This window comes from Scatophagus argus, chromosome 8, assembly GCF_020382885.2.
Source record: "Scatophagus argus isolate fScaArg1 chromosome 8, fScaArg1.pri, whole genome shotgun sequence".
Classification (NCBI taxonomy): domain Eukaryota; kingdom Metazoa; phylum Chordata; class Actinopteri; family Scatophagidae; genus Scatophagus; species Scatophagus argus.
The window spans coordinates 6,677,618-6,705,584 of NC_058500.1; the positions used below are offsets into that span (position 1 = coordinate 6,677,618).

Consider the following 27,967-nt stretch of genomic DNA (forward strand, 5'->3'; position numbering starts at 1 on the left):
CACAATTCAAAATACCTGCTCAAAGGTCCTGATCACTTCATTACTTATTCACATGTGAAATACCACAATTTCTGTGCATCTACATGACAGCTGAAAGTACAGAGCTTTCAGAATGTATTGATAAGGACTATTAATAATGATGATTGTTATTGTAGCCTGGGCCTGATAGGAAAACATTTCTTTGTCTCGATTAAAGGTGAAATATATGATTTTATATTGAACTGCTAGCAAAACAGGTGGACTAATAAGAAGCAGCAACACTTTTTTTTTTTTTTTTAGCAAAACAGTCTTTTATTAGAAACATCTTGTATAAAAATGAACATGCTCTACACATTTTAATTTTTTTCTATATATAATTCATAAATATCCAGGCACTGTAATTCTTTTTTTATCTTTCTTTCTTTTTTTTTTTTAAATAATTCAGTACATAAAGCAGACATGATCAATCCATTTTAATAACGTACATTAACTTGCCATTTAATTTCAGTCAGCACTTACATATTCTATTTTGTAACACAGACAAAGTGTTTTAGAAAAATAAAGGGAAGGGGGGTTGTGGCAAAAGAAAAAGCAGCAAATTATCATATTCACAAATACAAACAATCCCACAAACAATACTTTATCAAATGATGAGAAAACAACATTTGCGTCAACACCCTAGACTTTTGTTGAAGCTGAGAGCTGAGAGAATCATTGAGTAAACCAAAATGTTAGTTATTTATAATCTTCTGCAGTAGTTTTCCTTCTGGACATTATACCTTTCTCTCACATTGTTCACATGACTTGTTATGAGTTTTGACATGCAACATACATATTTTTGCATCGCTGAAGATAACATTTTCAATGAGACATATTCCAGAGTTACTGTTTATGACAAGTACTTTAGAGACTGCAGACAGAAATGGAGTTTACACACTTTTTATTGTACATCTCTTCATTATGTTTGAACACAGAATGGATGGAATGCAAAACAACACCATGATGGGATTCATGGAAAAAATGGCAGGAGTAGTTTCATGGATATGAGGCACAGAATGAAGGCACTGGCCCTTATGTATCAAGCACCAATACATCCCTGTTTTTGACTGCAGAAATTTAAAGATGCCTTATGTGACTTTTGACCGCAAGATAGAGACTCCCAAAGCAAACATAGAATCACAATCCTGAGACAAAATGGGTTTAACATGTTAGCAAAAAAACTGGATACTTGCCCATCCCTCAGACACGGAACAACATGGGTATCCTGTTGGTGTCCACCTGACGAACACAACCCTAATGTTACTTTAAACTCTCTTCTCATTTTAGCTAGATGCTAACATTAGTTTCCATTCGCTTGTGTACTTAATTCCTGTGCATGTTTGCTGGAAATTAGTGTCTTATTTTTCAAGGGGTTGGTGAGGTCATTAAGACCCAATCATACAAACCTGCACAGAGCTAAAGATATTAGTGTTAATTCTCACTTGAATCCACACTGAGCTACTCTTGCCGAAGGTTTATTGTAACTGTAAGTCTAGTTTTATTAAATTATGTGACTAATTCATGTATTTATTTGTGAAAATCTGACAATTACAATGGGGTTTGCCCAAGGTCTTGAATTTCAAATGTTAAAAAAAAAAGTTTGCTGTTTTTGCTTAAAAACTGGGACAACTACTTGATTACCAAAACAGTTGCACACTAACTTTATTTAGACTGACTAATTCATTAATTTGCTAATTTGCTTTTTACTAATCTGTGTCACTATAAACAGACATACAAGGTGACACTCTCAGACTTCCACCAAGGAGTCGGTGCTCAATACAAAATTAAGTGATGCTTCTTGCATCTAGCAGAGAAGCTTGGTGATCAGCTCTGTAATTACCCCCTATGGTCAGGGCAGTGTGCTGCTGCCAGCTCCAAAGAGTGGGGTAGTTTGATGGTTGGTCCATGAAGTAGAGAGGATGGAGATAAGGGAGAAAATAGTCTGATTACATAGAACAGGTGTGCTATGAATTGTGGACTTTCTGGCTTGTTGCGGCACACTAATCGATAGAATGTGCGTCCTCAACTGGTGAGTAACATTAGATCTGCACGTTTTCTGAATTCATTAATATTCTGCAGGCTGGATTAGAAGCTTTTGTCGGCTGGAAGTGGCCCACAGGCCGCCAGTTGAGGATCACTGATATGTATAAAAATATCTTTATAAAATGTTATGCATATCAACTGCCCAATTATCTTGGAACATTCTGGCTGTTTAATGGCACTGGGCTCGAAACCTTCTCCAAATGGGTCTACATGCTGACTCACTGCATGAGCCTAATTTTATACCCAAATTACTTTTAAAACTCATATTAATCATTTACTGTGTAGCCTCAAATATCTTGATTCAGAGGAGGACAAAATACTTGCCAAGCAACACAGATTACCTGTTCATCTGCCACAAAACAAAGGCGGTCCCAAGTAAAACTGTCCTATATGCAAACATGTCATACTGTGCTGTCAGGTTTTAAAAATAATATCTGGTGCAACAACAGACAGCTGTGTTGTTTTTATTCCTTCCTACCACAACTGCTATATATAAATAAATATATGTTTAAATTCTTTAGATTTAAACACAAAAAAACACATACATAACAGGGTAATAAGGGTTGGCTGGGATGGAAGTTTAACAGATCGGGCAGCGTCAGGTTCTCACAGTCATCCAAGTGCTTGAATGTGTGAAGACTTCAACAAGCGCATGATAAATAAGGGCCAATAAATCTGGGATGTTTTAAGTGTGCATCGACATTTCTCTAAATCCCGGCTGACGTTTGATGAAAGCGATAAAGGTCTCCCATGTCAATTTGTTTTCAGTTTTGCTCCTTTTGTGTGTTTGAAATTACTCTTTGTTTAGCAGAGGGTTACCCAGTGGGTTAATGGTCCAAAATGACATCTCCACTGTGAATGACAACCATGACAAATGTTGCATTCCATAGACGTTGACAACACAGCACAGTACACGTGATGCTCCCACAAGCATGCTCTGGGGCTGTACACTAGGTTTGCCAAGATGATGGCATCATCATCATCATTGTTATTATGAAACAATTATTTAAGAAAAAGAAACTGGGATGACCCACTGCTTTATTTTCCCGGTGTCAGATATGTTGTAGGAATACTGAATGTACTGTAGTAAGGCATGTACAGTTTGAAGAGTACTGCAGCTTTCAACCTCAATAATAACCAAAAATAATGACTATATATATTTTTTTATAGTGTTTCATCTTTTAACTGCATTTGACTTGAGCGAAAACAAAACAAGTTTTTCCCCTGTTCTTGTTGAAATGAGACAAACGGTTCAGCCTCGGAGAGAGAGGGCTGAAACTGTGTGCTATACACTTCAGAAGGAAAACATACTGTAGGTTCAATCACCCTGCATCTGGAAACGTCACCACTCAACCGTCACTTGTGTCTCAGAAAGGGTGGGAAGAGGAAAATTAACTGTCCAATCTCCCTTTTATCTCCCATCTCCTTCCTTCTGATCTTTTAATTTTTCATAAACTTAGCTGTTAGGCCTTTACCTGATTCCCTAGAAAAATATGACATCCTTTCTGTTTGTGGAGTGACAAATTCCCATCTTTCCACCCCAGTTCTCTCTGCTGTAGCAGCTTGGAAATCCTCCAGTATTTTCCCCATTATTCCTCAGGCAGGCCTGCACTCCACTTCCATCAGTGATCTCTGGCTTAGATGGCATGGTTACTGTAGCTTATGTATGTCTGCTTGGAGGCCAACACTGTAAGTGAAAATGTAGGAGAAAGAAGGAAAGGGTTAAAAAAAACAAAAAAGCATTACTGTCAGATTCAAATAGGCGTGAAACCGATTTTTTTCAGAGCACATGATGGAGTGCAGATTGATGGGGGTTCTATTTATGGATGACTTCAAACGAGTGCAGGTGGAACCAATCACAACAGCAGAACACTGTAATGTATACACTGTTTTTACAGGAGCGATATCTGCTGTATTGTTACATTTAATTTTTTTTTTTTTTTTTTGTTACTGATAAATCTACCGATTGTTTTTCACTTCATCAATTAATTGTTTAGTCTATGACAGGTCACAAAAGTGTGGAAAAAAAAAAAACCAACACAATTTCTCTGAGCTCAAATGACATCTTCAGAACGATTATGCTGTGAAGCTGGAAACAGAAAATTTTGGATTTTTGTTCAAAATTCTTGACAGCTGGTTGACATTGCATTTTCAGCTGAACTAATCAGGCCTAAAAACAAATTATACAGAATCTAAAAAAAGAAAAAAAAAAATCAACTGTATTGTTGCAGGAGCTGGAGTGAATCATCGCTGGTTGTAGTCCATGGTAACACTGCAGACATTTTAACAACATAGCATCATGAAATATTTGTCAAGACAGTGATGCAGATGCAGTCAGACTCATAGGCAGTGCCAGTGGTCATATCAGTGTCAGGAGCTGCTATTACAGTGCAGTCAGTTCAATCAGGGAACACTCTGTCCTACGTTTTCCTCACAGCTGATTATATCTTTAGATTTTGTTATTTAAAAAAAAATGCAGCATAAAAAGTCACCAAGCAGATCACACCAGTGGTGTAAAATGCAATAGTAACCGTTCAAATGCAAGTTTTTAACCACATGCAAACACAGTTTTCTCTGTGCACCAAGCAGAGCATGCAGCAGTCAGTCGGCGTATTGATATTTTGAGTTGAAAAGCGTCTTAGATAGTAAAATGCTATTAAGACAATATGTGATCTGACTTGGCACTCAAAGTGTTGTCATCAGTGTTTGATGATGGTGCTCATTATTCCTTTTATTCATGTTTACTGGAATTTTCTATCAGCTGTGTGGAAAAACAAAACAAAACAGGTAAGACACATGACCAGACAGACCACAGTGATCATAACAAGCCCAAACTGCTGGCCAAACATGACTATCATACCATACAGTACCTGTGTGCAGTCATGCTTCTTTGCACACGTGTGTGTCATTGTGTACGCTCTTGTCATTTCCCCCCCCCCCCCCATTTTAAACTGCCCTCAGCAAGCATGCTTGGTGGTGGTAATCACACCACCGATCTGCCAATCTGCCCACAGCAGCCTTGGCTGATTGAATATGTCAGAGGGGATGAATCCATTCAGAAGACAGCTGAAAGCCAGAGTTGGGGCAAAAGTGCTGTAGAGGAGAGAGATGTGTAATGGTAAATGTTTCTGTATATTTGTCACTGCCATGTTGGGTGTGTGAACGAGGGCGGTATTCTTGCCATTTCATCCAAAGCATCTTTTCCAAGAGAAGCATTGATAAATGAACCTTATTTGAATATTTATGAGCTGCAAGGCCAAGATAAAGAATAGATGGTCCAGAAAGAATTGGAGCTGGCAGACCAATCTGTCTTTTCCTGTTCACTCTTATTGTTGTTATTGTCCCATTACCACAAATTCCTTCTTTTGTCAACAGGGAAACAAATTACAGGGGACACATGGCTATCGCTTGTCTCCTGCACTCAGGCAGAGTGGTGTCATCTCCCCACATTAACAGGCTTTGCCATGGTGATTGGCCATTTTACAGCACTGCACAAAAATATTGTCTATCCACGTTAATGTGCGTTGGTCAAGGGTGGATTTGTGAGGGTGTGATTATTGCCATGTGTCATTCAGGGTGCTGTGTTTTAGCCAGGGGCAGTGGGGATGCTTTGTGCGTACTATAGGCAGGCAAGGGTGTCGTGGTGAACATTAGCAGAAATGAAAAGGATAAAAGTGGTCACAGTTAATAAAAGGGCAAAGCCATTGTCCAATCAGGTTACCTGAGAGTCTAAAGTCCCTCACAGGGCTCCCCTCCCTCAACACAGTCTGACACATAAGCACAAAGAGCACTTGTTAGAGTCACAGTTCAAAGCAGAGGGTGAGAGTCAGCACTTAAAAATGGGCTCTATAATTGGATAAGACATCACCACTCCATTCTGAGGTTGAAAAAAAAAAAGGCATACGTGCAAGTGTGGGCACAGGACTTTTAGTTCTAATACACATCATTCTATAGTGTTCAGCTTGTTCGGTATCAAATCAGGACTTTGAGTAATCAGAACATGTTGGCTTGCTTGATTGGATTTAAGTCTGCCCCCACACAGGGACTGCCTACTCATACACTTTATCTTGGTGATTGAAATATCCTCCTTTCCCAGCACTGAGCTACCCGTCTCTTTTTGTCCCTTTCAAAATCAGACTAGTGTGGGCACTCTGTCACACCTCCTGATTCACAAATCCAGTGTGGTGAGAGTTAGTGAGAATGGAACTATTTTTCTGCTCCATGTATTCAAAGACTTATCTGCATAGCACAAAAAAGTTACCTCCTGCCTTTTACAAACGTGTTTTTTTGCAGTTCCTATAGAGCATATATGTAACATCTAAAACTTATAGATCTTGCTTAATCTGAGGAGAGTAATATACTGTATATTAATACACTGCAGCCTATAAGAATTAGTTGTACCTTCTTATTGATAAGTGAAATTGTAACGCCCCAGTCTATGCCAGCTAGAGGCTGAAGATAAAATCACTCCTATCAGTTTTAATTATTCATACAGTTCTGTTTATGTCATCTACAATAGTACAGCAACACTTTAGTTGGCACGGAAATGCCAACTAGTGTCTCGTATGCTAGTGTAGGGGTTGCTAATTTCCTGAACCACTGAGGTGGAAACAACACTGAAATCAATTTTGTTCACATAGTAAGAGCTCACTATTCACAAATTTTAGAGTCAGCATGCATATTCTTCAATTGCTATCCACTGGAACACATTTCATTCTTTTTCTTGCTTGCTCCACCTGGCATGATACCAACCTTGTGTTTCAAGACTTTCACAGAGTTCAGACTTGGCCTCTCCATTGGGCCTCAGGCCACCTTTGGGGTTAAACTTGTTGGACATGGTTGCTGCAGTGACCACAGCCTTCAGGCTTCGCTTGCGCTTCGGTACGTTCTGCTCTGGATGAAAGAGAACCACGTAGACCTTAGGCATGTAGAGCATTCCCAGAGAGACTGATGCACTGAGGCTTACAGAGATGGTCAGCGTTGTGGTCTGGATGTACATCTGGATTGTGGAAGAGATGGCGGAGAGAAACACAAGCTGTCATCACAAACAAATTTGCTGAGGCCACACTCACCGTTAGATAGTGATGTTCTAGTCTGTTCTAGTCGAGTCTGAGGTCAAACGGACTACACAATAATGGAGGTTGTGCCTGCACAGTTTTCACAGAGATCAGTCCACCAAAGAAAAACAAATTCATATATTTTATTCTGAGAGCCAATTTGCCACTAAACCTGCCGTAAGAAGAATTGTTTTTGGAGCATATGATTGCTTTCAGTAGACTGAGGCTTTTAGTCTTGCATGTAGAACAGACACTGCATTGCTCAAGTAATATCATGCAAATCACCGCTTCTTCGCAGAGCCTAAATTGGCACAGCACACGGTATCACATAATCATCATATGAAACATGGTGATGGCATACAGTCCCCTTTACTCATATTCATTTTATGTGCTGGTTCATCACTCCCGAGTTCCGCTTTCATTGCTGTGTTTGTTTATTTATAACGTACAATAGAAGTGCCCCCCGATGGGTGTCTACATAGTCTGTCTATGGATGTTTTTGCCCTGAGGTTTTAGACAACAGCATAAGGATTGTATGCTTTCTGAAGCCAGTGACAGCTGCAACTCACAGCTGGGTAGCAGATAAACAGTATAGCTACAGGCAAGAGCTATGGAGCGGAGAGGAACATCCTAGAGCATATTAAAAGTGCCTGCAAGTGATTTTTCATTTATGATAATCATCCCAGAGCTCAGACACAGTCCATCTCTGATTTGCCAATGCAGGGAATGTGGTGAGTCAGCGCAGAGACTGTTAAAAAAAATAAAAAAAAAATCTAATTGTAGATCATTTGATATTGTCACATCACACGTCACATATATAAAATACTTATCACATCACCCCAGATTCCTTAAATTCAGAGTGTACTTCCCATAATAAACCTCACAAAGTCATTAAAGTTATGAATTTGAAGACTTGTCTACAGTGATGCTACTCCTTCTTTTTGCAGTACTCCAGTGTCATAAACACAAAGTGAAAAACAGAGGGAGAAGAGAGCCGTAGAATTTGCATCTTGGATGGAAATTGCTGAGGTCCTACAGCGCTGATGAACACAAGGCAAAAAGTGTACAGTGGGAACACAGCTGGCAGACATCTTTCAAACAGATTTGCCTGAGGTTTTGTCTGACATTACATTTGCAGACATCACAAATGACTGAGTCGTTTGGCATGGGCATAGCCCACAGGGCCCTGAACCACTAGCATGTCAACAGTTATAAATTACATTTTTCCAATATGGGGTTATGACATATGTTATTTGTATGTGAGCTTTTACAACATTTATCTTCTCATTTCAAGATGCTTTTGAAAGATTTTGTTTACAAATCTTTACAGCACCATGACCATCTTGGTTTTAGATAAATATCGGCTAGTATTGAAGATATGTAACATTTTTTGCATCAAAATGTCTAAAAAAGTCTAGACCTTCGGCATATTTTGTTGCATTGTGTGCTGACATTCTTCCCACAATGTTAAAACCCAGAGAAATTTGTAATTTTATTTAAGGTAATGATGAAGTAATTTGGTCACCTGTTTCTATAACTTCTGGGAGTGAATCCCAGAGTGAGGGAGGAAAATGGCAGACGTCAGACATAAATAAAACCTTAAAACATCACCTCGTCCATGAAAATTTTTACCTGAGTCATGCAGGATTTTTATCCGTAGTGGTGGTTGATGATCATCAGTGAAAATAACAGCTCCCATTATTCCACACTACTTATGTTTTTTGTTTCATTTTGATTGAGAGACCCTTCGCAGCAGAAATTGTACACTGTGTGTTTAATCTGGCACGATGTGTAAAATTTAAAATTACATCATGACATCCAGTATATGGTTTTCAGCCATTTGAGTGTTTGTGCACAGGTAGGGAGTTGTTTTGAAATAAAATAAATAGCAAGACCTCTCATACAATGACTGATACATGTTGATGTAATGAAAAACAATTATAGGGAAGTCTTGCACAAATTAAACCCTTAAAGCCATGTCAGTTAAGAAAAAAAAAGATGTTGGTGCAAAATGAAAGTGATAGGGTATTGTATTCCATCATGCTGAGAGCAGAACATGAGCATTCCTTGGTGATAGAGGAGGAGTGTTGTAATCTCCTGAGAAGATTACACGTGGCCTGGGGTGAGTTCGGAACAATATTGCTACCCCTCTGGAGTACAGAGAGGAGTCACTCTGTGAGGGGAGCCAAGACCCTTGTCCGCTTCCATCGGCCCCGGTGACATAAATTTTAGTTGACACGCTGATATGATTGCCAATCTGCTCCATCGGCACAGCGAGGGACGGGGCTGGGGACAGAAACTTCACCAGGCTCAACCATTATGAAGCTCCTTTGAAGCAGGATTGCTCCTTTTTTGTCATTAGGTATCAAATACCTTGTCCGGATAGCTGCCAGAGCGGTCTCTACCTATACGCAAAGCATGTGAACAGGAACGCCTCCCCACAGTTTGCCAAGTTTTTGTTTTTGGGAATATAGGATATATAAATTCATGGAATTATTTGCAGTTATTTTATTACCCACATTTTTCAGATTGAGACATAAGCAGAAGGAAAAACACAGGTGTAATAGTATTTCACAGTGTTGTGCGTGCTGGCTTACTGTCAGACTGTCACGGCTTACTGGGACACTAGACAAGAACAAAGCCATTGTTAATGTTATTAGTAACACCTGTGCTTTTCTAAGTATGATGAGTCACAGTTTGTGCTGTAAAATAGGCTTATTAACTAATTTGGTTTGACAGTCACTTGAGAGGTAAGTTAGTGTCAGTGTTTCTTTGGAATGGGACAACACAGTTTAAAGGGGTAATATCCTGGTAGTCCATTAGAACATACTGTTTTCAGCTAGCAGCTACATTTGTTAATGAATAAACAAATACATGACATTTAACAAGAATTGGATTAATGTTTAATGGTGCCGATGGGATAGCTCATTTATTGGCCACACTTTGGCAAAAGCTGTTTTCATCAGAAACCGGAAATCCTCACAACCTATGAAGTAGTGCCAACACAATCTACACTCCGTCAGCAACAAAGCACAGAAAATAGCAAGTCAAGTTACTGGATAGCATGAGAGGCTTTCTGTTTGTTGGTGCGAAACGTCTTTCACCAAATTTTCATGAAACATTTCCAAAGGAACACCTGATGGATCCTCAAATCTGCCACAAGCTTATTCCAAATGCATTGGTGTGTTATTTAAAGCATTGGACTTGGCAGACAGTGAGGAAAAAACTCTGATCTCCATGATTAAAATTTCCTAATGTGTTATTTCATGTGGCAGGTTAAGACTGAAAGCACGACAAAGAGGGGATGACGCAGTTTTCTAGTTATAGTTTGTGTTATTTTTATCAAAAGTTGTTGAAGGGTTGCTTATAATATTACTGGCTCACTACAACTACATATTTGAAAGGGAAACCTCCATGCGCTACATTTGTCCAATAAAGAGGTTTAGGAATTTGCTTCTACTATCACTTTGCTGGAATGAAATGTCCATTACCTGGCCTTTTAACACATGCTGTTTGAAGCTGTTAGCAACATAAAGTCTACTATTAAGTTTGTGACTGTGCAGCGCTATAGCATTCTAATAGTGATGCTTCTATCGTGATCAGTAGCTTTCTGCTCCCAGTACATCCTTGCTGAGGAACCTCAAAATTAGCACTTGTAAGAGGTAATTTGCGATTCACTTTCTACTTACAAGAAACATCAACAGCCACAGTAATTTTGAAGCTACTTCACAAACCCGCGTTATCTATTTCTGTGTGTATGAATGCGTAGTGATTGACTACTCGGTATTCCCACCAAGAGAGGCTGAATCAATCACACACACGGAAACACAATTAAAGAAAACATATCCAAGCAAACTTGAGGTGAATGAATTATTCTCACAAGTCGGCTCTAAAAGCCTTGTAATCCCCACAGTGGAGCACAAAGCCCATCATCTCATGATGAATAGTGGCAGCTTCCACAAACACAAGAGACTAATGCTACACAACAAACATAATTTGAGTGGCCATTTTCTTAACAATGAGGCACACAGGAAATATAAAATAACTCCAAATGGAAAGCTGACATCCAACATGTGCAAACGGATTTAACTGACTATATGCCATGGTACTCTTTGTAAGTACAGTACAGTGTTGAAAGCTGAGCCATTGCACTGGCATCTGATCTGAAAAAAATAAGAAAACTGGTTGGTTATTTTATACTCCCACCTCTTTTAAAATGGAATACTTACCTTTTCAGCTGATTGTGAGGTCCCAAAGAAGATGGGGATGAAGGCAAGCCATACAATGCAGGTGGTGTACATGGTGAAACCGATGGGCTTAGCCTCGTTGAACGTCTCTGGAACCCCACGGGTCTTGATGGCGTAAACTGTGCAGGTGACCATCAGCAGCATGCTGTAACCCAGCAGACAGATGAGGGACAGGTCTGATATATCACATTTTAGAACACCACGGGCCATTTTGGGATTGGCTGTACGCTGGTCTTCATAGTCGATGATGGCTTGCGATGGGTCAACACCAAACCAGATGCACACCCCAAGGAGCTGCACGGATATCAGGCTGAATGTGATGACTAACTGCGAGGCCGGGGAGATGAATCGAGGGGCACTGACTGACATCTTGCCTTGCTCAAAAATCCTGTAGATCCGATTTGTCTTGGTAAGCAGTGCTGCATAGCTTATACTCATACCCAGGCCCAGGAAGATCCTTCGCAGGGAGCATATAAACACATCAGGAGTGGAGATCATGAGGAATGTTGTAGCATAGCACAGAAAGATACCCGTCAGCAGCACGTAGCTCAGTTCTCGACCCGATGCCTTAACAATCGGTGTGTCGTTGTAGCGTATAAAGGTGACAACCACAAACAGAGTGGCCATGATGCCCAGGACGGCGATGAGGACAGGGATGACTGCCCATGGGGAGCTCCACTCCAGTTTGACAATTGGAATGGGAACACAACCAGTGTGGTTTTCATTAGGCCGCAAATCAAAGCGACACATCTTGCAGGTATAGGTGTCTGCCTGATACTGGTAACCATCGCAGTTTTCGCAGTGCCAACAACATGGAATTCCTTTCACGGTCTTCTTGCGCTGCCCAGGACGACAGGGTTGACTACATATAGAGGAGGGTACTTCTTGGGTCCCACCGGGCCACTGCATCTCGTTGGTCTGGAAGGAAATGTATAAGAGTGGGGAGAAATTTGCAAAAATGATTCAATCTTACCATGGTAACACTGTTGTGCTCATATACTCACATCCCTGAAATGCAAGTTAAATAAATACTGTGCAAGTCATTGCAGCGAGAACATTAACACAATTTACAACATACTGCAACACAGTTACATGTTAAACAACAGGCTACATGCATGAGGACACAATTCAATTAACACTTGGCAGATTAGTTTGCACATGCAGAGAAGTAGAAAGAAAAAGACCTGTAAATTGGAAATACACCATTTAGCCGCAGTCTTTCTACCAAGACATCATTGTGTAAACTCACTGAATTACAACTCAACAAGAAGCAAGTTTAATATTTAATTAATTCCAAGCACTTCCATGCTGCACTTAGTGTAGGAAAGATAAATAAATAGAGTCAAGCTGATTGGTACTGCAGTCTCAACACAGTGCAGTGCTGTGTCAGTTCACATGTTCATTTTATTTCAATGCAGTTTTCTTAAGAGGCTCTATTATGTGTGGAAAAGGATGGAGAATATTCACTTATATTCATTTTTAAACAAACTTGAAGATGGTTTATATGATTGGTTTTGTGTCTAACAAAAGTCCATTTGGTATTCTTGATTTTCCTTGTGGGTCTCTTTCATGTCGGCCAAGCTGATAAGTACATCTGTGTGCAGCAGTAACTCAGGACCATACCTACACTATGTGCGTCAACAAAATAAGATCGCCCAGAGGCTCATGTATAATTGATGCATCACAACAAAACTGATGCATGATACATTGTTCCTCAAAAGTTTTGGCATCTAAAACAGAATAATTTTGATGTAAGCATATGCAACACTGTGCCTCGTGTATAAGTTGAAGAGGGAACTGGTGTATCGTGTTACGATGGCAAATGTCAAAATAAGGTTAATGAAAAACGATGTCTTTCTCTTTTATCTGCTTTGTAGAGTATAAACGTGCGTGCAAACGGAAATGGAAATACTGTGCAACGCTAAAGCTTTTGTTAGTTGATATGTTTGTAAATTCTAAATCCAGCCTGTAAGAAGATTTATTATTAATGTTATTCTCGGCTGCATGCATTCAGCATGTTCTTTTATAGCAGTGATAAATTATGAGAAGGTGAATAAGTTCTGCTTTACAGTTGCTGTAAATGTCACAGCAATATGGTTGCAAGTTAAGGCATAAAGAGGCTAATTTGACACTGCAGGAGGAAAATAAATTCAAATGAGAAAGTAATCCTTGAGACTGTGTTGACCTTGGTCCAAACTGATAAAGGGTGTAAATATCAATATCAATTAGTTTATCTATTTAATATTGTTCTATGTGAAACATGGCCACACCATCTTTCCACCTGGTTACAGATTGTAGTCTTATTGCCTTGTGCTGTTTGCATTTTCTTGTCAGGAATAAATGAATTGACTTACTAATGAGATACTACACAGCAGAATGTGGAATGTCTGATGAATCATTTTGACTATGCAAAAAACAGCAAAACAGGATTGCGCAGAAATTCATGCATACAGTCTTTTATACACATTTTCAAGTAATAAAAATATTCATACGTCTAAGTGGAGCTGATCTGTCCAGTGACCGATGATCTTGTATTCGGTGGTGGTATTTGTGATCTGGTATTGGTAGATTTCATAGCGGCCAGGAGCATCTCCATTCACGTTGAAGACCACTGGGGTGCCAGCGATTCCTGAGGATGAGGTGGGGGACAAAAGTTCATTATTTTTTAAAGGGCAGAATTCTACTTAAAGGTGAACAATACAGTGCAAACTCAAGCTGTTATCCTCATAGTGCTCAGAGATGAAATGAGGCTGTGAGGGGACTTAAAGCCAATGCCGTTATAGTGTTAATGATGGGAGCAAAATAGATGTTGACAGCCATGTTGTCCTGGTCCTTTGAGGAGAGCCAGGACTGCTGTCTGTTCATGTTCCCATATCATTTCACACTCCTTCATTCTGCTTATTGCCCCATGCTTGTTATCCGCAAGGTCCCCTCTCAGAGTGCTAACGAATGACAGCACTGATTTTGATTACCACTTTGAGGTCTCTCTCTCATCCCTCTGTTGGCCGTTTCTGAGCCAAACTACAGACCCTTCGCCGGCTTCACAACTTGTTATAAAATTGTGATGTGAGGGAACAGAGATTTACAGATTTAGTGACGAGAGCCCACCGCAGAGCTCTGAGGAAAAAGGACCGTCTCTGAGGAAGTGCTAAAATAACATCCCCATGTCTGTTTATTTTCTCCCACCAAATTTGTTTTCTACAGTTCAGCGTCCTAATACACAGCAGTTGTAACATGTTGAAATGGGGGTTTAAAAGTGCAAAATGAATGTGTACAAAACATTGAAGAGCTACATCATTGGCTGAATTTTTCTGTAATAGGAAAAGGATGTACATCATGTCTAGATGCTAAACTCAGAATTTTCCAGCATTTGGGAGAGAGTTGTTCATATTGACCACACTATCCTCCTCCTTCCTGTCATAGGAATAAAAAGTATAACTTACTTGAGCGTTTTGTTTTAATACTGTGACCTTTAGTAGGTCACAGTATTGATTGGTGATTGTTGTTTGAACCTGTGAGTCAGAGTTGCAAACAGGCAATGAGACCAGATTTAAATTTTCTTTTCTTCATATGTATGTGTCAAAACCTACAAGATTTAATTGCATTACCGTCATCCTGCTGCGTTATCTAGAGGGCATGTCGAAGACAACAGCAGGCAGTCATTTGCAATTATGAAGATGTTCTTGCTCATCTCAGCAGTACAGGGAATTGAGTGGTATGCGTTTTTCTATTATTTTGATTGCCTTAATTGATTATGTTCACTTCTTAACTTGCAAAAATGTGTTACAAGTTTCATGTGCCGCCAGCAAAAATGAACAAACTGCTTAATAACCAGGTTACATTTTTGAGGAAAACAGTGCATAAGACAAGTGTTAGGAATGAAAGCCATGCATTGAGGAGAAAACATCAACAGCCGCGCCTCTGCACAAATGCACTAAAACTAAAATAGCCACTGTGAAACTGTCTGTTTATTTAACTTTAAGTGTGCTGAACTTCATAACAATGCGTGTTAGACTAAGACTGTTAATTCTGATGATAATCCTTTGAGAGCTGAATTAACACAACTGGGCTTTATTGGGCGAACAAGAAATGAGCAGACTCTGGATGATAACTGACATGCAATTTCAATTCGCTGTCTAAGTCTTTCCAGCCGTGACTACTCTTTTAGTTGAAATTCCAGGCCTGTTTAAGTTTTTTATTCTGTATTTTTTTTTAAAAGGCTGGTTTATTCCAAGAGACGCATTTGTCCTACTTTGCCTCTCTTCAGAATTGATAATCTAATCAAACAAAATCAAGAATGTCATAGTTACAGACCTCTCCATTACCATTAACCAAAAGCCACAAGAAATCTAATGTGTCTGCAAATGTTGTATAAAAATGGATCAAAATAAGATACAGATTCTGCTGTTGAACTTTAGAAGTGCAAGGGCAGCTTCAGTAATGAGGGCATTTGCTAAAAACCTCACAATACAAGTGAAAGAAAACAGAATCAACACAGTTACAACATAAATGCAAAGCTGTACTTTAGAAATACCAAGATCCAGAGCTGTCAGAGACTGTAATTTGTTTCTACTCTGAATCGAGGCCAAGCCTTACATGGTTATTAGCCGTTCAATTGGGCAGAGTTAAAGGCCAGTGCTGAGGTTGATTATCTTTTGCACATTCCTTTTTAATAGTTAAGTCTCAAACTACATCATACCCTCACAGTTTGTTGTACTGGTTAACATTCCTCGTTGCCTGGACAGGCGAGATCCATCATGAGGCAGTATACGCACTCTTTATTTATGTTTAGCTTGATGTAATGGTTTGCATTGGTCTGAGCAGAGACAAAGACAACTTATGTGCAAAACAGAGCCCCCTATTTGCCCATAACATCTTTTTAACATCTTTTATGTACTGTTTATAATCTCTGTCCGAATTACTCTACTATATACACTATATAGACAAAAGTATTCATATGGGACCATTTTTCAGGGGTTGGACTCGGCCTCTTGTGTCCAGTGAAGGGAGATCTCAATGCTTCAGCACACTGAGACATTTTGGACAACGCTATGCTTCCAACTTTGCGGCAACAGTTTGTTGAAGTCCCTTTTCTATTCCAGCATGACTGTGCCCAGTGCACAAAGCAAAGCTCCATAAAGACATGGTTGGATGAGTTTGGTGTGGACACCTTTGGGATGAACTGGAACGGAGATTGTGGCCTTTTGGTCCAACATCAGTGCCTGACCTCACAAATGTTGTACTGCATGAATGGGCAACATCTTGTGGAAAGCCTTCCCAGAAGAGTGGAAGCTGTTATAGCTGCAAAGCTGTTCATGTATTTAGAATGCAATGTCATTAAAGTCCCTGTTGGTGTAATGGTCAATTGGTCCAGTACTTTTGTCCATGTAATGTACCTTTAATATGTGCTCCTGTGCTTCCTCAAGTTACAACCGACCGATTTGTGACAGTTATAACTCTGTTACAGCCAACCTGTAATCACAACACCTCTAACATATTTTCACTACCAGTGTTGGAAGGTTACCTTGTAAACTAAAACATACTCGGCAAAATGAACATGAAGTACCAATGAGTTTGAACTATTTCTGAAAATAACCAGCAGCAGTTTTTGTTCAGCATCATTGGCATAACAATCTCAATGCCATGCATCAATAAGTATCAACTGCCTCTACAATATCCAAAGTGGTTCGGTTTCCTCTTTCCTTTAGTCAGCATGGATGTCTGTAGGCAATTCCCAGAATACACTGGGATCATGTGGACATTCCTGCTGTTTTCCTACAAACCTTTTAAATTCCCCATTCCTCTGTACCCAAAGACTCTTAAAAGCAAGGCAGTATTCCGGTAATGTGCAGCATTGATTTTCTAGCTATCCCTGTTGAAACCCCAATGGCTTCAGTGCTGACAAGCCTTCCAGTAATGTAACACCATGAATAAAGGCATGCATAAAGAGTTGCAGTTTAGTTTGGTAACACAAGCCTTGCTATACAGTATTTTAGATAAAAGCTTGACTCCAGTGCTGCAGAATTGATCTACAGTATCCTCTAAAACTAAACAAATACGACTTCAGGATACTCTGCTAAAACTTAGAACATTTTTTCATTTGTTTTTGCTTTTACACAAATGAGTACTGACCTGCTTACATAGTAATAAGCGCACTCAGGATCAAATAAACAGTGTTTTGACTTTGAAGATGAGACATACAGTAAAATACAGCTCAGTGCTGCAGTGATTTCCTTTCAGTATCCATTAGGGAAGGAAACTAACTGCTGCCAACATTACAGTCAAGTTAACCTTTTATTACCCAACAATAAAGGTTACATTGACTACATTATTTTTTTTTATAAACTCCTATGCTTGATTCATATTTGTGTTTCTTTGCCGCATTATTACTTTGTCTGCGCTTTAAAAGTCTCACATATAAATCCATAAACCAAACCACCTCTGAGGAAGTAAATGCCATGAGTCATCCCAGCCAAAAAAAAAAATATGATATTTTGTCGTTAAAACTGACTCATTTGCCTGCTTCCGATCTAACTACTACTTGGTAGAGTTTATAGTTAAATACTTAAATTATTCCCACTATGGCAAGGGGGCTCTAACACTCTGTAATTGTCATAGAAATAAGTATATGTATTATGTATAATCACCTGTGAGCACAGAGTGGGTCAGATTGGTTCTGCTTGATTGCATGATCATGCTGACCCTCGACTCATCTGATGTATAATTAGCTCAACTTGGTATAAGAATTAAAGCTCACCTAAGTTAGACCTTGTTCTGCATACATTTTTATTATTTCTTCACAAGCCAGCAGGTTAAATTCATGTACATGCAGGCCTACGTTTAAGTTTCAGAATTTTCGAAATGCATCTCACTTGTTGCTATGTTACAAAGTTACTCTTGTGAAATCATGCACATGTTCAGAATGTAAATTTAAACCAGAATTTTGCACCTTATAAATGCTTATAAGCACCCTTTAGCACCCTTTAAAAGCCGATAATAAAACAATAAGCCAACAAAGCTCTGAGGCAGAAAGATACCGAAAGAGACCGATATCATAATATTTAAATAATTTAGTCAGGGCACACATGCATCAACACGAGCACAGTAAGTGCAGTCCAGTCATTCTGTATTCTGTATTTAATTTTTGTAGTTGTTCTTATCAAGGGGTTAAAAAAGGTTCTGTTCCTGAGGTAAGAAAAACTTTATTCAAAAAAACGAAGAAGCAAAAAAAACCTGAACTTTCATGTGTCATATGTTTGGATAAGGGTGGTCATCTAATGGTTTTCGTTTAGTGTTTGCTTTCAGTTTTTATTTCCCATAAGTCTCTGACCATCCTAGGTTAAACATATGCATACTGAGCGAGACAGCCATTGGGAAACTACTGATGTCTGTTTGTGCTGGTGCTGTATGTTAACGGTCTTTCCCCTCTAATTTTTATATAATTTTCAGCTCCAGAGAGCTCACTTCAAGTGGGAGACCTTTTATGTGGGCAACTCAACGCTGACAAGATAAGGCACAAAATCTCACAAAGCACAGTTCCTGCACATCATCAGCTATGATGAAACATGCTGTTCTCCTGCTGACTGTCAAGACTCCCACGGATCTCAGCCTCTTATACTTGCTGGGAGTAATTTACATTCAGTAGCCTGATAATTGTAGACCACTGTATACTTGCAGAGCCTCTGCATGAGCATGATGGTTAACCTAAAAATAGGACATATAATTTGCTTAAGCTTCCACCACTCAAATGCCTCAGAATGACACAGTGCTCTAAGGTTACTTTGTTACACATAAGTTGATTTCTTGTGATACCATGCACACTTTGCAGAATACTTGTTGACAAAGTTTTTCCGGAAACTTGTTCTTAAATATCACTAGTAACATCGGTTTCTGTGCAGTTGTGAGCCTGCCAAGGTGGGATTACGAGTACACACCTGTGAAGTTGACATTGCGGATATACTTGAGCAGCAGTGTGCCGTTGATGGTATCCATCTTGGAGCAGAGGCCGACTTTTCCCGGACACAGATCTTTGTGCATGTTATGTAGAGCGTGAGCCATGGCATAAACTGCGTCGATCACAAACTGAACCTTCCCCTCTTGTTCGTAGGTCGAATCTTTGCCAATTCGCTCGTGGTCTGAAACAAAACATTGACAGCACAAAAATTCATTAAATTAAGTCCCGCATGAATTCATAAATGCTGCAAGAAATATGATCACCAATTTAATGACATATATGTTTTGAAGCTGTGTTTTACTGTCATTGCAATTATGAGGCAATCAAGGCTAAAATACTTCATTTGAATGACAGAACAAAAAAAAAAGCTGCTCTACGATCAATCAGAAACGTAAGAACAAAACATTGATTGCTACATATGTAAAAATCAGGCAAATGATAGCCTTTCAAGAGGCCTGATTACTCAATTGTGAGCCCATCTTTTTCCCCACCATATTTATTTAGAGACTGGCATTGAATTGTGCATGTTAACCACTAATTACACGCTATTTCTTCTAGACATCAATCACAGGCTCTCCTCTCACGAAAATACAAAATGGTGACATGTGCAGCCTTTCTCATTATGGTCTGCCGTTCACTGATGAGACCCACTCGAGAGTATTCACAAAACTCTCAGTTCAGTTAGCAGCAATTCTTTTGGCATCATGTAAAGATAATTATAAAGAGGCAATTAATAATGGTTCCTTAATACAAACAGAAATGGGAAATGTGTTATGATAAGGAGGGGGACCTTTTCTTAGCGTTTGTGTCCTCTCGTAGTGTTTATCTCCGCAAAGTCACGTGCCGCCTCGCATCCATTAATCACGAGCACAGAGCGTGATAGAGTGGTAGAGGGGGAGTGGAAGACACAGCAAGACAGACCTAATCATTCTTCAGTATTAATGTAATTAGTTATGACAGGTGTATATTAATCATAGCCGGGGTTGTTCTGATGCTTTGAAAATGTGTTAACTGCCAAGCAAGGTTTCAATTAGCAGCTTAGTCCTTTTATTAGCTGATCCCACGCCAGATAGGTTGAGCAGAAAGAGTAATGGACGGACATTGTATTAACAAGTAAAACACTCCAACAGCAATCGAACCGCAAGAAAGGATAAACCTTGAAAAATAACTTGAGATGCAACAATCTGTGATCTCCAAGTGCATCCGCTGCACGTCTAGATTAGATATACAGTTCAGAAACACACATCATCCACCATAACGGATTCTTTTCTCTGATTTAGAGACTCGCACTTGCACCGTAAGGAGCTGTTACTAAAAGGACACCTGTGTCTGAGGAAAAAGCTGCCACTTTCACAGACCGACTCAAAAATGTTACGTTTGTCATGTCTGAAAAGAGCCAACATCACTCTTGTTATATGCATTTGAACATTGTTCTTGTTTGACGGCTATGTTTTGTTACTGTTCTTGTCTTTATTATTAAATTTTAAATATTTAAGATAGAACTTTAAACATTTATAAAACCCAGTTGTAGACCTACTTGATCTTTTGTTCAGCTTTTACCTCCTAATAAATAAAGTTATCTGTACTCTCCACACAAGCTGAAGATCTCAAAATAACAAAAATGTGAGAGAGTTAGCAGAACAGGAACGAGACAAACTCTCACGATCTCACACTCCTCTTCTATCACAGTTTTTAGTGCTTGTACAGCTGGGATTAGGAGGAGTGAGTAAACGCAGACACTCCACATGTGGACGCTTTAACTTTGGTTTATTTACAACCAATTTTAACACAGCCATTCCTCCATTTTAAAGTGTTGTTTATTTCCCTGTTTCCAACTGAATGCGAAAGGATTACTGTGTAGATTCTTGCAATCTGAAATTAGTTGTTTGCAGTGTTATTTCCCTGAAGGTGACTCATAGCTCAAGTTTTAAAAGCATGTGACTTACAGAGCATTGCAGGCGAATCCCCCTTGGAAATGAAATATTTTGCAGTCAGGAAACAGGAAGATGAGTGATTGTTGAAGTTACAGATAACATTTGACGCTTTTCTTCTTCGTTTGACAACATTTGACGCTTTTCACAGCCAAAGACTGGCATCCTGTAGCAGAGGTTCATTTGAAGGTTGATGCTTTTTAGAATAATGAAATCCCCTGATTTTTAACTCTACTTTGCTTGAGGGAAATTAGTGTTGGGAAATTGGATAATTTGTATTCCGGCACCCCATTTCATCTGTACCATCAAAGAAGGACTTGAAAGTGTGTGAGTCTGAATAATGACTCATGTCAATAACACATAATGTGGAAAAGTGGAATAAATGTTCTTAATCAGTTTGGTGTGCAAATGGATGTGCTCTGATGAAAACTGGCCCCACGATGCTATCACAGGCTTTTTCTTCACTCCTACAGAGTTGTTTTTGCACTGACATTATGAAATGATAATGAATAAATATATAATTTCAATGCTCTGCTTAGTGTCATCAGGGTGGCACTATTTCAGTTCTTTTTGCCATTGCTTTCAGTTATTCTTAATTTCCATGTTGCAAATGCTTGGCCTTTCCACTGTCTCATACAGCAGACTGTGGCAAAGCAAGCACAACACGAGATAATGTAAACTGTGCACCCTGATCAGATAACCAAAAACGGACATGAAGCTGATAAACTGCAATCATGTTTTGTTTACATGCCTTGTAAGATGTCTGGCATCCACTTCTTATCTCAGCAGAGACACTTAATTTTAACCAGTGCTTTAGCCTTAAACAGATGAATAGTTTTTGTTTGTCTTGTTGTTGTTATCTATATGCTTCCCCGTTGTTTGCCCAATTTAACATCAATGACAAGGCACTGAATGTTTAAGTAGCTTGAATATAGACAGTTTTTCTGTAAATAGGTGCTACAGGCAAAGTAAAGTATGGATGGCAGTTTGTATCTTTTTGCAGCTGTTACAGCCTGTCACATTTTAATGTCTCTCTATCTTTGAACCACTCTTTTTCTTTCTCTGTGGCTTTTTTTACATTTGGCTCATTAGTGGCAACGTTTGAGAGGTTTGCACTGCACAGCTTAAAAGTCCTTTGAAAACTGAGCTTGTTTGGGTTTATTTTAATGCTCCAGTTTTCTCTTGCTGTCCAAGGACGTGCAGGTCAGGCGGGCCAGTGCAGGGCTCAAAAGTTGGGACTTTAGGTGTAGCCGAAGAGAGCTAGCAGCATGTGGCTAACAGCTGGTTAGCAAGAGGCCTGGGATGGCTGAGTAGCTCAACGCTGCAGCAGGATGCTTGTTTTGAGTTGAAAGATGCGGATGAATCCCCAGTTATGTATTGCTCAGTTTGCTGCAAGTTTGAGTGCAAGGCAGATATGATAATGTTAAAACCGGCAGTGGTTAATGACCTTCTTGGCTTTAGAAATGAAAGAGATCATCAAAAACTTTAAGAAATGCCAGAATACAGTGATTTTTAATCATACCGCATGTTTGAAGAGTTTTCTCCTTTCAATCTTGGTCTCGTGGAGAAAAGATATGCTAAGATGTGCTCCAGGAAGGTTGGCGCGTAGGCAAAACAAGCATTGACGTTATGAAACCATGCCACTGTATGCTTTTATCAGTGCCCTATGAGGTTTTTATCAAGGCAAACCTTCAAATTGTGAAAGAACACAATGATCCAGAAAGCTCCAGGTCACACTGTGTGCTTTTTGCTCACAATATTCCTTTGAATGGAAGAAAATTGTTTCTTTCTTGCCTCCCTTTCATTCAAGGTAGAGTAGCACAAAAATGAATTCATTTCGTTACATGTGCACACAGTCATTTCTTTTGCGATGCTGCAAATTATAGGCTATCTGTCCAACTAATGTGCTTAGATGATAGAGCAGACTGGATGGCTCTCTGTTGGTAGGGCGTAGTTCATTTTGACATAGTAGGTCAATGTCGTGGGGGGGACAATACCGTGTTCACCTTTCAGTATGTTCGTTTATAGGGCTGGGTACCACATCTTTAATGGCACCACCAAAATTGATTTGATGATATGAAGTATCAAAAACATGCCGGTCATTCAGTACTTCGCTTTGATATCTAAGGAAAAATAAATTTGATAAACATGCAGCATGCTTGTACCAGGATCTGATTTGTTATCCAGGTTGCGTAGTGTGCAGAGTAAAACCAGTTTCTCCAACTCCTCCAAGGTCTTATCCTTTGAGGTGAGTAATTGTATCATGACGTGTAATGTAATTTTCTTTTTATTAACTTGGATTTTATAAAATTGATATTGAAGGATGTATTTTTTCAGAAACTGGTAGTACAGTCCAGGTAGTACCTGATTCTATGTATTTGTAATTGTTTGACTCACAGATTTCTGTGGAAAAGGTGATTCATATAGCCCTAACATTTCCTGTTCCCCAACAGACTATAGGCAACATCTGATATATACAGAGCTGAAATGAGTATTGTTTTGTTTTATTTTTTCAATAAAGTTTAAAGTTTAAAGATGATGCTTTAAATGTTAGGATTTGCTCCTTCTGTTTTCTACTATGTTATAGTAAATATATTTGGGTGTGAACAATTTGCAACAATTGTCTTGCATCCTGGAAAATAGCAACGGGCATTTTCACTATTTCCACAGAACAAAGTGCTGATTGATTATATAATTAACTACTCTGAACATAATCATTAGTTACAGCTCTCTTCATGTTCAAGTGTGTGTATTATTTAATCCTGTCTCTGATTTACTTTCACATCTACAGTGTAAGTTCAGTTTTATTGATTATTTTAATGTGCTCACACTGTGCCACAATATTATTATACAAGAATACCATGCAGTAACGCAGTGCTGTCAGCCTCTTTGGTTTGGACAAACTCTGGGTGATGACCAACTTTGTTCCCATGTTTTTTTGGCATGAAAGTTTCTGAACTAACAGTCAAAATGTTCTCCTAATGTGGCCTTAGCGAGGGATTTGACAAATGTTGCTTGACAACTATCACAAACTCCTCCTATTTTCTTAGTCTAATTAAGATGATTGGGCAGCATCACCCAAGGGACAAAAATAGAGCACAGTGCTCCACAGAGCTTGTCATCATAGTGTCCAAAGACACAGCTGGTCAGACTAAGTGAGCTCATTGTTGCAGCTACGAGTTCTGGATAGCAAATGAATTGTTCTTGCTCTAACAAGATTTCATTTTCGGAAATGTCTTGCTAAGAAATTGATGATAACAATTGACTAGCTCAGCGTGATTATATGCAGTAATTATTCTAAACCACTGCTGGTCAGTCCTTCTTTCTAGATAGTGAAGGAAACATCTCTTTGTTGTTGTCCGGCTTATGGTTTGAGCCTTTACATTCACACTGCATCTCAAGAGAATCTAAAATCTGTAGAACGTTGCTTATGATATTTTCAGTGAGCAGTGGACATCAGATAATCGAGCTGGCAAGTACTCGTGCCTGGTAGCCTTGATGACTCATGTCTGCAGGGATGCAAAGCAGCAGAATAACTAAAACCAGCATGCGTACCTCAACTTGTCAATAAGAAGCACTGCACCTGCAGAGACTGTCATTTCTGCCAACAGCCCAGTGAGACAGAAAAACTTTAATTACAGGAAATGCTGCAGTGTCTGAACTGTTGGCAAATTGTTCTACTCTGTATTCTAACTTCTGAAGTCTTTCATATTATAGGATGCCAGAAGACTGAATGGTGCTTTGTTCAAAGTAGCTGTAGAACAGAGCAGCACTGAACAGTCTGCTGTCATGCTTTTATGCCGTAGCATTTTTAGCAAGTGTATTTGGCTCACCCTGAAGTAATTATGACTGATGTGTCTGACCTGCTCATTACTGACCAACTGTGATGAGAAAGGAGAATCTCATGCCATGGCACTGTACAACGTTTTTCTGTTATTACCGATTTGTCTCTCTTTTCAAGTTCTCTGTATCAGCAAATTTTTGTTCATCCTGCTCTGCAAAATAGGATCATGTTTAAATGGTGCGGTAGCGTGAAATAGTGTGATGTGCAGTGACAGCTCTGAGCAGATCAAATGGCTCGAGACTTGAGAACGGTTGAATTCTGCACCGCAAGGTAAAACTCTGTTTGTATTTGCTATGAACCTCTGATGTGATCCAATTATGATGCTGGCAAAGAGGTCTTAAAGGCGCAGAGGGCAAACTGGTTGTGTCCATTTTTTAAGCATGAAAACACAGCAGTCTTTGAATTTGAAACATTAATAAAGGTAGCTTATACAAATGTTTAGTAAATGTGACCTAATTTATGTTACAATTTCTAACACATTCACAGTATAGTGGTGCTATACTGTGCTCAGAGCCAAGGCAAGCCTGTCAAGCTCCCGTCATTTATAAACATACTCAAGAGAGTATTGAGAGCTGAAATGACCTGTGGGTTGGGGTTGGAGGTGATGATGTAGATCTGAAGCTACTAAGTAAATCTTGGCCTCTGGGCCAGCAGATACAAGAACGCTGGGAGGAAGAGGCTGCAATAGGATGTGAATTATACATCTGCACCCTGTGTTATTGTTGTTTTCCTTGCTGTCCAAGTCAGATACTCTTTAATATCTCAGTACTGGAAAATGACCTGTTACTACCCTGCTGTTATGGTACATAAATCAGTTGTCAGTGACTTGCACTGTGCGATTAAAAGCTTTGATATCACACAAATAGAATAATTACATGCCCGTCTAATCATGTTAGTACTAATATCATTTTGCAGTCACTGGTGGTTGATTGCTCTCCCTGACAAATTTTTCATACAGGAATTTACTCTCTCCCACCATTAAGTGTGCTATTATTAACAGCCGACATTGTGTAGGCTATGTTAATAAAATTTAATCAAAGGAACAACAGAAAGGGGTTTGAGGTGATACTTTTCTCCTGTAATTTGCTTGTATCTTGCTACTTGACACATTATGCATGGTCTATACAATACGGTATTATGGTGAACACCAGAAGCGGAGACAGGAAATGACCATGCTTTCAAAAGGAACAATGGGGAGGACGGTGATGGTGCTTGCATAAGACTCTTAGTGAAATGATTGTACCTCTTGCCTGTTAAAATTTACTGTGCCCCAGAGGCTACTTGGTTGAAGAAAAGGACCTGCTGCAATTTAGCTCAAGAGCAGCCACCGTGACAGCTGATATACAGGCCTGCAGAAGAATACATGTCCTCCCCAAACATGCTTGTGTAGATTGTTGCAAGCACCTCTCTCTTTTGTCAAGGGACACCCTGTTGTTGAGAGGGGTGATAATTGAATCTCTGCCTAATTGTTTAGCTTTGTCTTTTCATCTGTTGTGCCAATTTAGTAGGTCCCCTTTCTTATTTTGTGATATTTTGAGGTGGCAAATTCTGCATCAGCAGGATTAGATGGATTAGAAAGTCAAATCTAATTATTATAGTAACAAAATGTTATTATAACTCCAAATCATTCCGACAGTGACACCTGAATATGAGACAATATTGATATTGTTCAATAATGTTTTTACCAGACTTAACTCTTTTGCCATCATCCCCCAAATATTCTCTCAAAAGTAATTAAAACTAGAAAGGAAATAAAAAGCATCCAGACCCATCTCTTTATGGGGCTGTTTTTCAGAGGTTGGGCTCAGCCCCTTACAGCCAGTGAAGGGAAATCTTAATGCTTCAGCACACCGAGACATTTTGGACAATGCTATGCTTCCAACTTTGTGGCAGCAGTTTGTTGAAGGCCCTTTTCTATTCCAGCATGACTGTGCCCCAGTGCACAAAGCAAAGCTCCATAAAGACATGGTTGGATGATGGTTTGGTGTGGAAGAACTCAACTGGCCCACACAGAGTCTTTGAAGTTCCTGTAGGTGTAATGGTCAGGCAACCCAATACTTTTGTCTATATAGTGTATTTCCAAACAAAATGTTTTTTTGTAATTTCTAAAATTATTTTAGAATTTCAACATTCAAATTTTTCAAAAATAAAAGCAGACCATAGCCACTCACTCAGTGTTCCAGCAGTAAGCGAGAATCTTTTTCAACATAACGTGTCTAACTGAATTATGTTTTTTATGTGCTGTAAGTAACAGTTTATGTGAACTGGGTTCTAACATTAGCAGCATCAGTTAACTCCAGGTCAGTTGAAGTCTCAGTCACAGAAAAGATTCTCCAGTTTTAGTTTTTATGTTGCTTGATACTAACAGATACATGAGGAACGCATTATTTTGAAACATTCCCAGTGCCAGCTTTAAATCAGTCAGTCTATTTCATTCAGACAGTCAGTCTGGACTATTTGAGATGCAATGCTGCACTGCATGCTGGGGAAGGAGATGGGCCTGAGAGGCCCCCTGATTTTAATGAGCTGAAATCTTGCCTCTAATAGGCTGATTGGATTTGCTATTGATTATATTTTCAGCACATGCTGTGTGGGAGCTTTTTTGTGATTGCTCTTGTCGTCCCACTGCAAATTGAACTAGCCAACAGACAAGTAATGGGAACATTAATTTCTTTCGGACAAAGTTAGAGATTCCCATTCAGTTATCTGCACATTTACGGAAATTAGTGGAGCATGATTGTTTCCTCCCAGATGACAAATACATTTACCTATACCGTCCAAGCACACATGCACATTATGTATTCACAGGAGACCCAGTCAGTATATATCATCACTGACTGAGTGCCTTTCATTGACCAAGTGCCTCCTCTGCT

General features: G+C 39.3%; 1 protein-coding gene across 1 annotated transcript in view; it reads right to left on the reverse strand.

The window, feature by feature from the left end:
- Positions 1–373: 373 nt before the first annotated feature.
- The window catches only part of grm4 (glutamate receptor, metabotropic 4), a 158,501-nt gene continuing 130,907 nt past the window's right edge, over positions 374–27,967 (reverse strand). Inside the window, exons 7-11 of the mRNA XM_046395769.1 lie at positions 19,300–19,500; positions 13,858–13,994; positions 11,348–12,283; positions 6,814–7,060; positions 374–3,748 (exon numbers count right to left, since the gene is read on the reverse strand). Of these exons, the coding sequence (XP_046251725.1) occupies positions 3,699–3,748; positions 6,814–7,060; positions 11,348–12,283; positions 13,858–13,994; positions 19,300–19,500 (1,571 nt within the window). The 3' untranslated portion in view covers positions 374–3,698. The remainder of the gene's footprint in view (positions 3,749–6,813; positions 7,061–11,347; positions 12,284–13,857; positions 13,995–19,299; positions 19,501–27,967) is intronic.